Source organism: Pygoscelis adeliae, unplaced genomic scaffold (assembly GCF_000699105.1).
Source record: "Pygoscelis adeliae isolate BGI_AS28 unplaced genomic scaffold, ASM69910v1 Scaffold38, whole genome shotgun sequence".
Classification (NCBI taxonomy): domain Eukaryota; kingdom Metazoa; phylum Chordata; class Aves; order Sphenisciformes; family Spheniscidae; genus Pygoscelis; species Pygoscelis adeliae.
In genome coordinates this window covers 9177467-9192597 of record NW_008825614.1, presented here as the reverse complement: position 1 = coordinate 9192597, position 15131 = coordinate 9177467, and the positions used below count along the sequence as shown (strand labels likewise).

General features: G+C 41.6%; 1 protein-coding gene across 1 annotated transcript in view; it reads left to right on the top strand.

Moving 5' to 3' along the window:
- CACNA1C (calcium channel, voltage-dependent, L type, alpha 1C subunit) overlaps positions 1-15131 on the top strand; it is a 422263-nt gene that overhangs the window by 350778 nt on the left and 56354 nt on the right. Inside the window, 2 exon segments of the mRNA XM_009332885.1 lie at positions 1-29; positions 2745-2855. The exon segment at positions 1-29 is cut by the window's left edge and continues 12 nt beyond it. Of these exon segments, the coding sequence (XP_009331160.1) occupies positions 1-29; positions 2745-2855 (140 nt within the window).

The window sequence follows — 15131 nt, the reverse complement described above, 5'->3', positions numbered from 1 at the left end:
TGCTGAACACCATCTGCCTGGCCATGCAAGTAAGTAAGCAAGCAGAAAACCTTACAGGTGATGAATTATTAGACTTTGTTGGGGAAAATGTAGAAATGGCCAAGGTTGAGACCTACTTCCACCTTCACACCATGCATTGAGGGAGAGGGGCAGAGACATGATAAAAACCATTGTACCATGTTCACTCCTGATGACATTTAGTTAAAATGAGGAATCTGCCTCTCCTCCTCTTCCTGCTAATATCTGATGCTTTCAACAATTCTGTTCTAATTCCTTAAAAATAAACAAATGAAAAAAGCCAACAGTTACATCACAGACCAATTCAGTGGCCACTATAATAACAAGTGACTTCTCAATTCTGACTTGTCTTCTATGAAATGCAGGAATAAGCCCGGAACTGCCACTCACCTGAGATCTGAATTTTAAATTTTGGGCTTTTCTGTGTTAAAAATTAGAGAGCAAATATTTTGGCAAAAAATACAATCAAGGAAATGGGGGGTAGAGGGTAGGAAGGCCCTAGTATCTCCTTTATTCTGTTTTAAGAACCATAGAAATTGTCTAGAAAGATTCTCTAGAGGCCATATTGTCTCTCCCATTACCTAAAGGCTGGATCAGCTCCACCTAAAGCATTTCTTGATAGGTGTTTGCCTAACTTGCTTCACTACTGATGCTACTGATTGTCTTACTGCCCACTATGCTGCATGTTCATTTTCTTTACTGTGTGAAGGTTTTCCAAACGTCTAATGTGAATCCACCAAACAAACATTTGTGGCTGGATCTACAGGAATATCGAATAGAGGTAGTAGATTAACATGTGCAGGTGGAACAGCACTAAAGGGGAAGGAGTCAAAACCTTTACTAAGCTTAGCCACTCCACCTGCTAAGCCTATCTCCACACTCCCAGTTTCCTTGACCACTCAAGCCCCATTCTCTTCTACACTGTCTGCTTAAGAGCTAGTCTTCCCATCACTCTCCTCCCTGAAACCCATCCTTCCCCCTCACCCAGCCAGTCCCTGAACTCCCTTCCCTGGTCTGTGCCCCAGACAGTCCAGATCCCCACTCCTCGACCAGTCCTTCTCCCCACTACACAGACTCCCAGCTGCAGTTACCCCTCCAAGGACCTCCTTTCCTCTCTCTCTCTGCCCTTTCCCTTCTCTAGTTTGTCCCTTACTGTGAGTCCAACTCTCCACACACTCCTACACCCCTTTGACCTTAGCATACCACCACTACATTTTCCACTGGATGAATCCCAGTCTGCCCCACTCCCAGCCTCCCCTCAAAACTAACCTCAGTTTCCTATCACTCACTAACAGTCTAAGTCTATATTCACAGTCAGTTTTCACCTTATTTTCTCTCACTGTCTCCAGTCCAATCTCACAGGTTTCTTGATGCCCCTAACTTTTCCTCATCTGGTCTAGCTCTTTACCATCCCCATTGAAAAGACTTCATCTGCTGTGTTGCCTAAGGCACCAACAAAGGAATAAGGCAGCATGAGCACAAGAAAGTGCTCTGCTCTCAGCTGAAATATCTACTGCCCTGCTGTCATGAAGCAATAGAGGGACTATTGTGTTCACTCTGAAGCTTTGAAGCATGCTCAGTTGCTGTGACAATGGTGCACGCCCAGGGCAGGTAGAAGCTGTGAGATGTTTGTGAGCCCACAGGCAGCGCAGCATCTCTGGAGATTCTAGGAAGTCTATGTCCATCTTGAGAAAAGTACAGCTTTTCAAAGGCTTATATTGTGGCCGGATTTGGGTCAAACAACATAAGAGACAGCAAACACAAAGCCACGTTCCAGTAAAATTCCAAGTTTTTAAGCAGAGTCCTGCAGGTACTAGAGTCTTTCAAGGAAAATGTTACAAGAGATTTTGAAATCAACAATGTATTTTTCCCTGGCCTGGCTTTCAGCTGCAGCTGAATTGTTTTAACTGAAACTCCTTTAAATAAATTACCCTGAATCAATGCAGAATATGAAAATTCATCCCAGCTGGTTAAAGTTTATCAAAGTTAAGCAACTACAAGTGGGGTCTTGTAACATGAACTGGAAGGTGACCTTAGAATAAGGCAGTGCAATCAGTCTCAAGTATAATGATCTGGAAATGGGGATATGGCGAGTGAGGTGGCAACATTTGCAGAAGACGCTATTTGAATTAATCAATAGAAGACAGAGAGTAACTTCATAAGATCTTAATAAAGTTAAGTGAATGGGCAGCATGCTTGCAAATTTAATTCAGAGTTGACAAATGCAAGATAATGAATATTGGAAAGATATGATTTGAGCTGCTCGTGTACTTTGCAGAATCTTGAATTAAGTGTAATTACTTGGGGAATGACTTGGTATCATTATGAAGAGCTCAATGAAACCCCTGTTCACTGTGCAGTAGCAATCAAACAAAAAAGTAATCCAAGTGTTATGGAACAGTGAGATAACAAACACAATTGGAGACTGTCTTGTACCATTATGCAAATTTATAATGAGCCCTTAACTGGAATGATAAGTGCGATTTTGGTAACCCCCACTCAAAAAGATTTTTTAAAAAGATAGGAGAGCCAGATGGCAAAAATGGCTGGAAATATGGGAATGCTTATGTGTGAAGGGAGATGGGAATTCTAAATTGAAAAAATGGAGCATACTGGGGTTTTCTTTAGAGAACCTCAACGTGAAGGGAGATCAGGAGGGGCCCTGTGGATTCCTGATGAGCTGGTATGTCTGTTCCTCACGCTGCTGCCGGGATGCTATTTTTCAGCACTACGGTCAGAGCTGCATGTTCAAGGAAGCCATGAATATCCTCAACATGCTCTTCACTGGCCTCTTCACTGTTGAGATGGTTCTGAAATTAATCGCCTTCAAACCCAAGGTAGGTGCTATAGGCGTAGAGTTTCCTGGCCTCTGTGTGTGTGTGCATGTGTGCGGGGCAGCTGTGAGGAGAAGGAGGAGGTGAAACTTTCTGATCTATTACCCCACCAATAACTGAGCTGGACAGTTGCTCTCTGGATTGGAGTCTCACATATATTTAATAACTTTTTCACTGGAGAGTAGACACACTAAAAAAAAAAAAAGGCAACACCTGCTAATAGAGAAGGTTCCTAGTTCTCTGTTTTCATTAAGTTATAATAGTGACACTATGTTAAGGCTATAACATGTTTTCCATTCTGAATGTTATTCTAATGCTCTCTCTGACTTTCCTTAAATAAACTATAAATAACATTCCATGATTAGTCTCCTGGCCCAAGTGAAGTTAATCAAGCATGACTCATTTTGAGTTATGAGCTTTGGAAAAAAATGTTTTTTCTGGGAGGGCTACATCTCAATGATAGTTTGGATTACTTTAGTTTTGAATTTAAGACTTCATTGATAATATTCAGTACCCCACCAGGTCCTGTCTGAAAGTATTGTCCTGTCCATTGGGCCATGGCATTCTGCTAGTATAGCTGCACCATCGGGTATGATTATAATGTACAAGCTCTTCCAATTAAGTTGGCACAGCTTCTGCAGAAGGACAAAGATTCTGACCTCACATAATTTAAGATTACGCAAGGCTTTCTTCTTTGGGGTTTAAATTCAGTGGTGTGTCACATAGAGTGGAATCCAGATACCTAAGTACATGTACCTCATGCCATTTCATATCTTCAATGATATCTTGGTACATGGGGTTGTATCTTGAAGGATACCTTGATACATTGGGCTTGGCAAATATTGTCTGGAGTATCAGTTATGACATTGGTAAAGATGAGAACAATCATGACTGACAGTCATGCTTGTCCTTCATGTTAAACATTTACGGGATCACTGAAGTTAAGAGCTCCTCCCAGCTCTAACCTAACATCTTCTTCATCCTCAGCTCAGAAACTTTGCTCTCCAATTCTACTGAATTTGGTCTTACTTTTTCTTGTTAACTCTGTATTGACTTTACTCCCACCCAGCCCCTCTCTCCTTCTTCCACACTTTCTAAAACTTCTTCTTACAAGAGTCACAATTTTATTTTTTTCCTGAGCCAAATATCACTATCTTTTCTCAGATGTAGTTCTCTTGAAAGTTAAGAGCATCTTACGCAGTGCTGGTGAAGGACTGATTTTTTTTTTTTTTTCGTGAGATCTCAAACACTGTCTTTGGAAATTTAGAAGTATCATCATCTGTTTCAGAAGGAATTGTAATTTTCAGGAGGGATCTACCTTTCACTTTTGAGATTTTGCCATGTCTATTAGCAAGTAAATTTTCTGGTACTTTGTAAAAATATTATCTGCACATTTACACCCAGAAATGTATCTCACAGGCTTTGTAATGTTCTTCTGACTTCATGGTTCTACTTTGCAGGAGATTCTTAACTTTGAGAAACATGAGGTTCTCATAGAATTTGTTTTGAGCATTTAGGGGAAAAATTCAACCAGTTCAAATATTGAGCTCTGTACATATACAAGGAAGGCTTTACCTGACATGGTTGCCTCTAACAGTAAGGAATTGGACTTGATGATATTGGAGGTCCTTTCTACTTCCTGTGTCTTACTTTCCTGTGTTCAATCTCCTTTTCAAGTTTTGCAGCACAACAAAGTATTAAACAAAATGGACTGAGGGTAAACATGTATCCTCTGGATAGCAAAACATTGGAACAGATTGCCTAAAGAGATTGTGGAATCTCCATAATCTGAGGTTTTAAGATAGGGGAACCTTTCATTAGAAACAGTTTAGGAATGTATGATCTGCCTTGGGACAGGGGAATGGACTAGACCATCTCACGAGATCCTTCTCAGCCCAATTTTCCATGATTCTGTAATTTCCAAACTAAACCCCCAGCTACTACACTATAGTAAAAGTGAGAATATAAAAGAAGTTTTCCTTGTGACCAGAATAGTAGAGTATTAATAAAGTTTTTTCAACTAAGGATCTGACAACAACCTCAGGTTGAAAGAATAGCCAGCGAAAAGAATAAATCTGTTTCAAATCCTAGTCTGGCCTGTATGCCAAAAATAGTACTAACTCTTAAACTGCTATTTTAATTAAATAATTCAGGAAAATAAACAACGTTTTAAAAAATGGAACCACAGGATTTACAGGGAAGAAAAACAGGAATGAACTTGTGAAAACAACTAATACAGCAAAAGACGTGCCTCCAGCAGTATATACACACTGGTTTATATTGAGTACCAGTTCAGTGACTCAAGTTTGGAAACATCAGAATGCCTTGTGTAACTTGCCGTTCTCTGTTCAGTACCATTTGGACTGATGTGGACCAACACTGGGGGGCACAATATGCTTCTCTTTAGGTTGCACATTTGGGATTGAAGCTGAATTTGCCTAGAATATGTTCTGATGTGGGAGTCTCCCAGCATGGAGAAAGTTGTTAGCCTTCTGCTTGGCCAGACCTCGTGTCCTCCTATTATGCGATGCAATTCATACATTTGCAGATGGAGGTTGTCCCCAGGAACACCAGCTGAAAAAGTCCAAAAGGATTTCATTGTCATCTGGGTGAACATCACTACAACTCAGTCATCATCCTCTCCCCTCTAACCAAACAAGTCACCCAGACAAAGAAATGAGATGCTAAGTGATATTAGCGTTTCCCAGATGTGAAATGGCAAGCTTAAATGCTCACAAGATCTCTGCTGAAGACAGATTGGGCTGCCATTTCCAGAGCAATAAAACACAAACCAGCCTTTGTTTAAGCTGTTTGTCTCATTTTGAATTTATACCCAAACACCACACTTTTCTATCTGAAGAGTACCCTAAAATGAGGGAGCTGTAAGCTTTATGACTGACAGCAAGTAAGCAGGAAACTTGGGTAGCTGAAGGTGGTGTGTCCTTGCCTTAGTGACAAGCCCCAGGAGAATGTGGCAGAACAGAACTAAGCACAGAACGGAAGCTGGTATAATTTGCTCTGTTTTCTCCAACTTTGTGGTGCCTAACGCAGCAGTGGGTGCTGCAGCTAACCTTCAGCTACAGCAAGCAGTGCAGTAACTGACTTGTAACTCTGAAGCAGCTGCCACAGAGCTCTCCCTTGCACAGTCGCTTCCTAAAGGCACCTTGGAATGAATGGTCTGCAGCAGCAACAGAGGATCGTGGTTTTCTCCATCTGTGCAAGGTAGAACAAGCTGCTTTTTATTCATACCTTTACCAGAGAGAATTGTTAAGGGAACTGGGACAGATCTCTGAGGTACTCAGAGCTGCTATCGCCCTAGCTTCTTACAGAAGTCACAACAGGGATGCGCTCATGCAAAAAAGCTTTGGGGGAAGCCTGGAGTTCCTAATACGCAGAGTTCCTGCTGCAGGCAGTGGTGTGGCAATCGCTATTATATTAAGTAATATAATGCACTGCAATGCTGCCTGTGTATTACCTGCGTAACAACCGAAAAGGTGGCAGTCTCTGACTGAATAGATTTTTTACTGTATCCAGTTTTTATTTCTTCACTCCTATTCTGTGAGGAGACATGTCCTTCTTATTTGCTACTCTTGATAGTAAAGGTAAAAAAGCAAATGCAGTCAGTTGCATAGACATTAAGTAGGATCACGTATGTGCCTGACTGCAAAGAATCTACATGGATAATCCAGCCCAGCAACTAGTTCTTGCAGTAAGAGCAAGGATTTACTCACTGAAAGGCCAGGTGTAGGAATAAGGAGCCAAGTCTGAGTCAGGGCTCATCTCCTAACACTTACAGAAAGTATGTGAAGGGGGTAGAAAGACAAGGGCTTTCCTGACTAAAATTACTGTTAGTGTTGAGATCGGTTACTCTAGTCAGCAAGTCCCTTTGTTACCTGTCCTTTTTATTGGCCATCTTCTGTGAACAGAGTTTTGGTTTGTGTAGTCTCCAGGGGGGCTATAGAGAAGAGGGGTGCGTTAGCTGGAGCAGCTGCTGCTGGTATAGGTAGTGCATGCCAGGCAGGGAGAAAGCCAGCCTCTGAGAGCCCCAGTGTTTCTGTGTGGCACATTTTCTGGAGGAGAGGATCAGTTCTCCCAGGTTTTTTGCAGGATAAATCTAAGCATTGTGTAAGACAGCTCATCTATGTCTGATGCAGTCTTGACATGAGGGTGTGCTAACAATGAGCAAGAGAGATTTGAGATGATTAGGGCTGCTGATAAAGAAAACATCCACTACAAGCCCTGCATCTCCTTACAGAGTATTAATGTGCTGCTCTGAAGCAAAACTTCCAAATGGACCTGAGTGTTTGTCTTGGCTGACGCTCATAAACTGATTCAGGACTAGTTACTTCAAAGAGACAGTCTAAAAGTAATGCTGTTGAGCCAAGGCCTTTTGCTGCTTTGTTTTTCTAATTTTATAAATTCTCTAGCCAGTCTGGTGAGCTATTTTCCAGTTCCTGCATAGAGCACGCTGCTGCTACTTCATGCTTTTTCCAGAGAAAACTACTAAAGGGAATGAGAGGTGCTGTGCTCTCTGGGGTGCTCACAGCTACCACTGTCCTAGCTTCTTAAAGAAGAAATCCCCATAAGCACCAGTCCATGAAGGACCAGCTGCTCTACAAAACCTGCCTAGGGTTTATTTTTTCAACTCAAAGACAACAACTTAACATTCCTATTCATATGAAGCTGCGCCATCTGTCAACGAATGTGCTAATATGGGGATGGATATTCCTCCAGGAACTTCAGATTTTTCCAGCTTCTGGAATGAGCTGTTTTATTGATGAACCACATCTACTTTTTCTTTCAGGAAACATTTCATCTATCCTCTTATTAGCTAGGGCAGGACTAGTAATCCAAGAGCTATGAATTTTCTACCGCTGTCCCTGTCATCTCGAAGTAGGCAAGACATATCAGTGGAATGACTCCCATACATAAAGTAAAGCACATGTTCATATATTTTGTCAAATCTAGGTCTGTGTGTGGAAAGGGAATCTTGGGGATTTCCTCTGTGGAATTATGACTATCAGAGAAACTACAGATCACAAGTCTATTCCATTTACCAGACACTGTCAGCACCTTTCTTCCCTGGGTGTTTATGGATGTTACTTGTAAAGCAGCCTGTAACAACGCCATCTGTCCTGCCTTAGATAGTTAGTTCAGTCCCTCATTTATCACTGCTACTTTACTCTGAATTCTTGCCATTCTTTAATGTCATTTCCATGTAGCAGAGTTCAGACTTCTGTGCACTGTTTCAAACAAGTTTCAAATTCAGTACAAGGCGTATAATCCCATGTGATCCCAGGAAGAGCTATGACCCTCTGAGTAGTGGAAGTCATGAGTGTCGCCCATGCTTATTTCTTAGTCTCCATGTATTGATGGATCTATGCGTCTTTATGCGATCTCCCCTGATGTATTTGCCCTTCTTTATTCCTCTTTAAGCTCCTCTCAGTCAGCATTTATCATGCATTTGGTGCACTGATATCTCTTCTCAAAACTGCAAAATGACTCATCTGTTTTTGTCCCCTTTTTACTACTCCATTTCTAGTACATTTATGCCTATAAACAGATCTTTGAGCAATCTCTCCTAAAGTCACACTGGCTGCTTCATACTACTTGCATTCTTCTTTCTCACCATAACCATAATCTGTCATTCCTTGGTGAGGACAGAGGCTTCAGGATTTTCACAAACAACTGAAATTTATATCCAATCTATCCCCTTGCACTACAGAAACAAGGTTGGTTAATTTTGGAAATCTAATGCTTTTGGTACTTCTTCATTCCAGTACCTTTAGAAATACCCATGTAGCTTAGGATGCTGCCCTGGCATCATTCATCACAGTGTTTTATTTCTCCAGCTTATACAGAGAAAGCAAAGACATTCTGCACTGATACAAAAACGTCAGGAAAACTGGTTACAATTGAGTGGTCTTTTGCCCAGCACTGAAAAACACTTCAGGTCCATCCAACAGACATAGGAATCATATTTAGTTAAGAATCACATGGTCTGGGATGAAGTAAGGTGGTATAAATTAGTAGTTTAGGTTGTGTAAATGTATATGTGAGCCCATGGTGCAGGCAGCTGCCTCCCTCTCATGGAGTTTGGCCACACAATTCTGGTTGTCAGATGGCTCTTCGCATATTTTCTCTGCTGGTTTTGGCAGGTTCTTAACCTAAGTAATCATCTAATTGTCTCCTCTCCTCAGCTTCAGTATTACCCTTTCTGTTTTGGAGGGACAGCATCTAGACATGGAGCATTTGCTGACTGAGTCACCTACCCAGTGCAATAGGAAGGGCAGTCTCCAACCACCACCCTGCCTTTGGCTGGAACAAGTGTTTTAAAAGGCAAAAGAAGGGGTGAGAAAGCTAATATGTTTCAGGATCTGTGGGTGGGGAAAAAATATACCTCATTCAACAAAAAGGAAGAGTGAGCTCTGCTTGATGTTGGGTAAGAAATAGTGAGCATGGAGAGAACTAGGAATAATCAGGTAAGAGAGTGTGTGAACTGAAGAAAGTGAGAGAACTAAACTAACAAGGAAGGACCATGTCTTGGGGGAAACGAGAGAAACCAAAGCTGGAGGGGAGGAAAAGCCATACACAGATAATGGAGAGTGCAAAGGGACAGAATATCCTTAAAAGCAGAAAGAAAAAAAATAAACTGAAGACCCTGAAAGAAAAAAGTAATAATAAAATGGAGAAAGAAATGATTGGACAAAATATGATGTAAGGAAAAGAAAAAGAAAAACAGAAACAGGGCTGAAAGGAAAAGTAAACATGGAAAGGGATTTTTAGAAAATTAAAAACTGAATTAAAACCCATAGCTTTTAAGCTAATGAACATCTTTTTGTGCTTCTACATCTTATTGAAGTTCGTGGCAGACATCCCAGGTCTCCATGTTCAAACACATCAGTATCTCAGCCACAGAGCCTCCCTGTGGACTGTCTCGTCAGAATAATTTGCAATAAAAGTTGGGTGCAATGTATTTCGCTACTTCTGTGGATTAATCTCAGCCCCGTTGCAAAATGCATCAGCGTGTTACCCCAGAAATGCTCTCCTTTTTCACCCCAAATTTTTTTCTGGGTGAAGTCTGAATGTATTGTATATTCCTCTGGAACTTCTGTACAGCCAGTAGCCCAGCTGGAATTAATCTCAGTTGCTTCAACAAGCCCAGCAGCCATATGACCAGAAATCCTTGACATCTCTGTAGTGTGTGACCAGACACTGCACTGTATATGGTGCAGTCAGCCCGAGGCTCTCAAGGAACTGCTGAATCAGGCTCAAGGGTTTTGGAAATACACTAAAAAAGTGAAAGAATCTTAACCACTCATTAATTGCTCCTCTGCTTTCTCTTTACTGTGATTACCTGCCTGCCAGAAGTTTCATGCATTTTGTATAGCATACATGTCATCTGGAGATTTGACCGTATGGTCTTTCATGTCCACAGGTCTGGGAGGAAGAATGAGCCTCTTTTCTAAGCCCTTTCTGCAAAAGTAAATACTAGAAGAAGTACTGTATGTCAGAGCAGCATGTTTGGGTGACTTTGATGTGAAGAAATAATTGGGATAATTATTCAGGACATAGATCATCAGGTCTTCCCAATCCTTTATACCTATCAGTGGGTTGGAACAGAGGGTCATCAGGTAGACTTGCTCCTGGATGTCGCTTGTTTGGCAGAATTTCTATCTGCCCATATGTCCAGGAGAAAGAAGAGAAAAGAGAGGCTAAGAAAGTAACTGGGCCTCTTGCAGCACAATCTGTGTCACAACACTCTCACAGCAGCTCAGTGTTGAGACTTTCTCACAGAACGTGGAAGGGCATCCCACCAGCCACAGGCCAAAGCAGCTGCTTTTGTTATTCCAGGCCCTAAATCAAAACTTCTCAGGAGTCTGTGCTGCCAACATATTACAAGGAAGTGCCATTGAAAGGAAGAACCACATCCTGGTGTCTTAGAGTGCTGGCCCATCAAGTCAAACGGTATACCTGATGTAACTGTAGAGCTTCAAACAACAAATCCTCCAGTTAGTACAGAAAAAGAAAATTTGCAACAGAACATTAGGGATGATGCTAAATCAATCAATGATGATTGATTTAGCAACAATTTCCACAAATGAGGAGTCAGCAAGCAAATAACTGCCTTCTCTGTCATGTGAAAGTACAGGGAACCCTCTTTGATACTTCTAGATTTCATTGTGTTCCTCACCAGTTCCTGAGTCTGGGTGGGAGGGGAAGTCTGGCCATTCCCAACACTTTGAAGGAGAAGAAAGTGGTGCCAGACTAAAGTTTTTCTATTGTGCATATGCTTATGTTCTGAGATGGCATAGGCGTGACTCCACCTAAACAAGTCATGCAGTGTGAAAAACATTTGGTAGGTGAATGTAACAGAAGAAACTAGACAGATGATGAGAAATGGAATTTCACAGTAAATCCTAGCTCATACCTCTAGTGGAATCTGGGTCAGGAAGCATCAAAGTCTTCCTTCTGAACACTGGTTGACATCCTGTATGAAGTATACTGGTCTCTTTCCCATTTCCTCGTGGAAAATGTATGTTGAGGAAGGGCATCAGCAGAGTTGTCCCAACTGGTTTCTTTGTTAGTGCCCCAAAAGAAGAGGCCAAAAATTAAATAAGTATACAGAACAAACTTCCCTCTTCGTGCAAAAAAACTTGTCCTTTCATGTTGTGGTGGAGGCAATTAGTGAGGGACAAAAAGGCTGTTTGTTCTGCTGCTTCCCACATTACATTTCTTGTTTAAATGCAGGATGCTCTCCTTCCTGGAGGACTGGGCCAGCAATTTTCTGCACACAAATAGATCCTCCAATTACTATATAGAATGTGTGAAATTTCTAACACTGATCAGCCAGAGCTGTGCAATCCTTTAGCTTTCTGAAGGATCAATGGAGAATTCAGCAGGCAGCAAAAACTGTTAAAGAAGCTGTATAAGAGCTTCGATGAGAGAGGACCTTTTCCTTCACAGGAAACGTACCGAGAGAATTTACATATTGCTGCAACATTGTGACAGATTTATTTTCAGTCTGGCACTTGGGGGTTTTAATGTCATTATAAATGATCAAAAATAATGATATGACTGCACAATGCAACAGTGTGGGAAGTACTGTATCAGCTATTACACTTAATTATTTAATACAGAAAATTATTCACACATTGTTAAAAGCCCAGTGGGATGGTGAACTGGGGTCTCATTCACAACCGCATCGACAGCGTCGGCAGCAGCATGTAGAGGGAACAGTTCCAGGGAAAAGTGACTTGCTTTCACTCTCAGAAGAAAAATCCCATCCCTCTATCACTTTATGTGAGGTTGTTTTAAAGGGTAAAAAGTTCTCACAGATGTGAATCTTTTCTTCATGTAAGAATGATACCAGACAACAGACTGTGATACAGCCCCTGTTAAGAATTGTTCATCATGTTAGGAAATGACATTTCCACTGCCAAATGGTCACCTGGCTGAGGTCTAAGAGAGTTATTTCTCTTCTCTGTCATGCATCTGGCTTTTGTAGGACCTTGGAAACCTTAGTTTTCTACATTTCTGCTTCCCCAAGTGTAAAAGGAGAGTAACCATCCTCTTTTGGAAAGTTACGATTGATGGGTTACGTGAAAGTAAGCATTATTTTATTAACTAATCCATATAAAATCAAGCCTTTCCTGAAAACAGAGATAACTTACAAAAAAAGAAACTATTCAAAAACCTATTGCTCATACCTACCGGCCTGTTTCTGGAAGATTGTGCCTTTCTTCCAGTGAGTATCCACTATCCACGCAGCAACCGTGTCAGAGCAGTCCATAGCCTTTTCCCATGGTGCATACGGATACAGGGAAGCTATTCCAAGTCCAGCCCTGTATTCAGAATGCTTCTTCACTCATTACTTGCCACTGTCCAATCTTCCCACAACAGTAAGTGGCTCTTCACTCTGAAAGATATGTCACTTCTGTTCCTACAGGTTGAGTTTTACTCCTTTTGAATCATTCTTCCCTGGGCTGGGATGTCAGTCCAACTTTAGAAGACAGACTATCTTAAACAGCAAAGCCCATCCTTTTGTTCTTTTCATAGGACTGTTTCATGTTGTTGGTTTGGTTTATTGCCTTCAAGAGTTATTTGTTGGCTCTCATCAAGACCTGCTTTTTCTAGACCTTGCAAAGTCTTTGAGCATTTACAGCTTCTTCCTAATGAAATTTGACAGCAAAATTCTCACAGAATGCATTTTGTGATAAATGATCTATTCAGACATAGCAAGCCATCACATTCACTTTTCAGTCTTTCCAGTAAGACTGGTGTTGATTTTGTTTCTCTTTGCTGAGAACAAGTCTGGTTTCTGACTGTGGGGCAGTAATTGTTAAATGATTGCAATGTAATTACTGTTCATGAGGAAAAGGGCCCAACTCCTCATAGGCTATCACTGTGCCACAACATACCTGTAGGAAAGTCAAGAATGTTTATCTTATTTTTCTAGGTGGACAGCAGAATTTATAAGAGAGCTTTCTGTTACTCTGCCTCCATTTTCATGCATTTATATCAAGGAGGCCTTAGGCATTACTGTTCTGAGGCATTACTCACCCTTTCTTCAAAGGCAGCTAAGAGCAATCCAGGTCAAAAATGACATCAAGGTGAACTAGTTGAATCATCCTGTTTCAGCATGTTTTACTGTTATTATTTCCTCAGGCCTTCTCAGCATGTTACCTTGAAATACAATCTTTGCCACCTCTAAGAGTTGCTTCCATAATAAATGCTTCCATATTGCCTTTGCCATGCTTCTTTTCCAGTCTTTGGAGGACCTGGGACCATAACATTGCACTTCAAGCCTTCCACGTGGCTGAGTGCTCGTGTACCACTAGCCACTTTACAGTAAATGAAATACGGAGAGATGTAAGATAACTGTACCACCCTGTAGGTGGGCATGGAGGGGCTCATGCGACCATCTAGAAAATACAATTTTGGTGGTATGAACTGGGTTGCAAGATCTGGAAATGGGAATTCTCAGTTCACAGAACAGGTATGATAAAGACTTTTCTAGGCACGTCCCCCCGATGTTGCCAATTATCAGTAGGTGTGGAGAGCATAAAAAAGGGTCTGTTGTGACACAAGAGATTATATAGTTCCAGCCTCCATAAATGTTTAAGTTTGTCAAATGGTGGCTTGGGTACCTTCATTCAGGCAGTGGGTTTTTTTCTTTTTTTCCTGTGGTGGAGATATTGGTCCACTAGAAGCACAGGTGAGACCCGTAGTTTGCTTTAGGACCTGCAGGCTCTCAAACAATAATCAGAAGGTGGCCACTTTTAACCAGTAACAAGCTACCCCAGTTTTATACCAGTGACCTAGAAATAAACAGTTGGGGTCTTTTTCCAGATCACAGAGCCATTCAAGTCCTCCAACTCCTCTGATTCTGTCAAGCAGAGTGTCCAGTATGTCCAGGCAGGCCCTCAGACCCCAAGGGACACCTGTCTGCTTTCACCGACGTCCTTATTGTGAGGGAGCGCATGAAACAGAGTGAGAGAGGATAAAGGAAAACATCAGTTATTGAGCACCTATCTTGGTCTACAAGTTGGTCTTGTTTTCTTACGGAATAAGCAGAGAGAGGCAGGAGGCTTCTTCAGAACTGACCAGACCTTTGGAATTGTCTGGGGAGCTGAAAAGCTCCTCTCCTCACTCCCTGTCTGTGGGAAGATTTGACAGAGTACAGGGGGGCCTTATGCAGTTCCCTGCAGCAGTGACTCATTACAGCGACTGGTAGGTGAACTGCAGGGAGTCTGTGGCTCAGAATTAATCCATCAATGGATGAGAGCTGATAGATAGTATGCAAATAGATGCTGTTTTCCTGCAGCCTGTCAGGAGCTCCAAGCAGCTGCATCCTCCACTTTATTCCTTCTCTATTAGGTTCTGCTAATTTCCCTGATTGCTGTTATGGCTCAATGGTCTTAGCATAACAGAATTTGCATCTGACACAAATCTCCGTTTGGTGTCAGGAGCTATTGTAGCTTTGTAAGATTGTTCAGGATACATGCGAATCACTCAGATCTGCTGTGAGAAGGTACGCCAAGAGTCACAGTACTGTGTAAATGTCATTTGATTCGATACTGTTTTCCAATGAAACTGTCCCTTTTGCAAAAATACTTTCAGGGAAAGCCTCTTTTAATGAAGTCTGAGAACTGACTCTCGCAGCTCCAAATAGCCTGCAGCATTTTCAGAAACAAATTCACATACTAAGCAACCATCAGCCAAACTAGCAGTTCATCTCATTTTGTAAATGCCTAGCAAAGTCTGCTTTGTTTACTT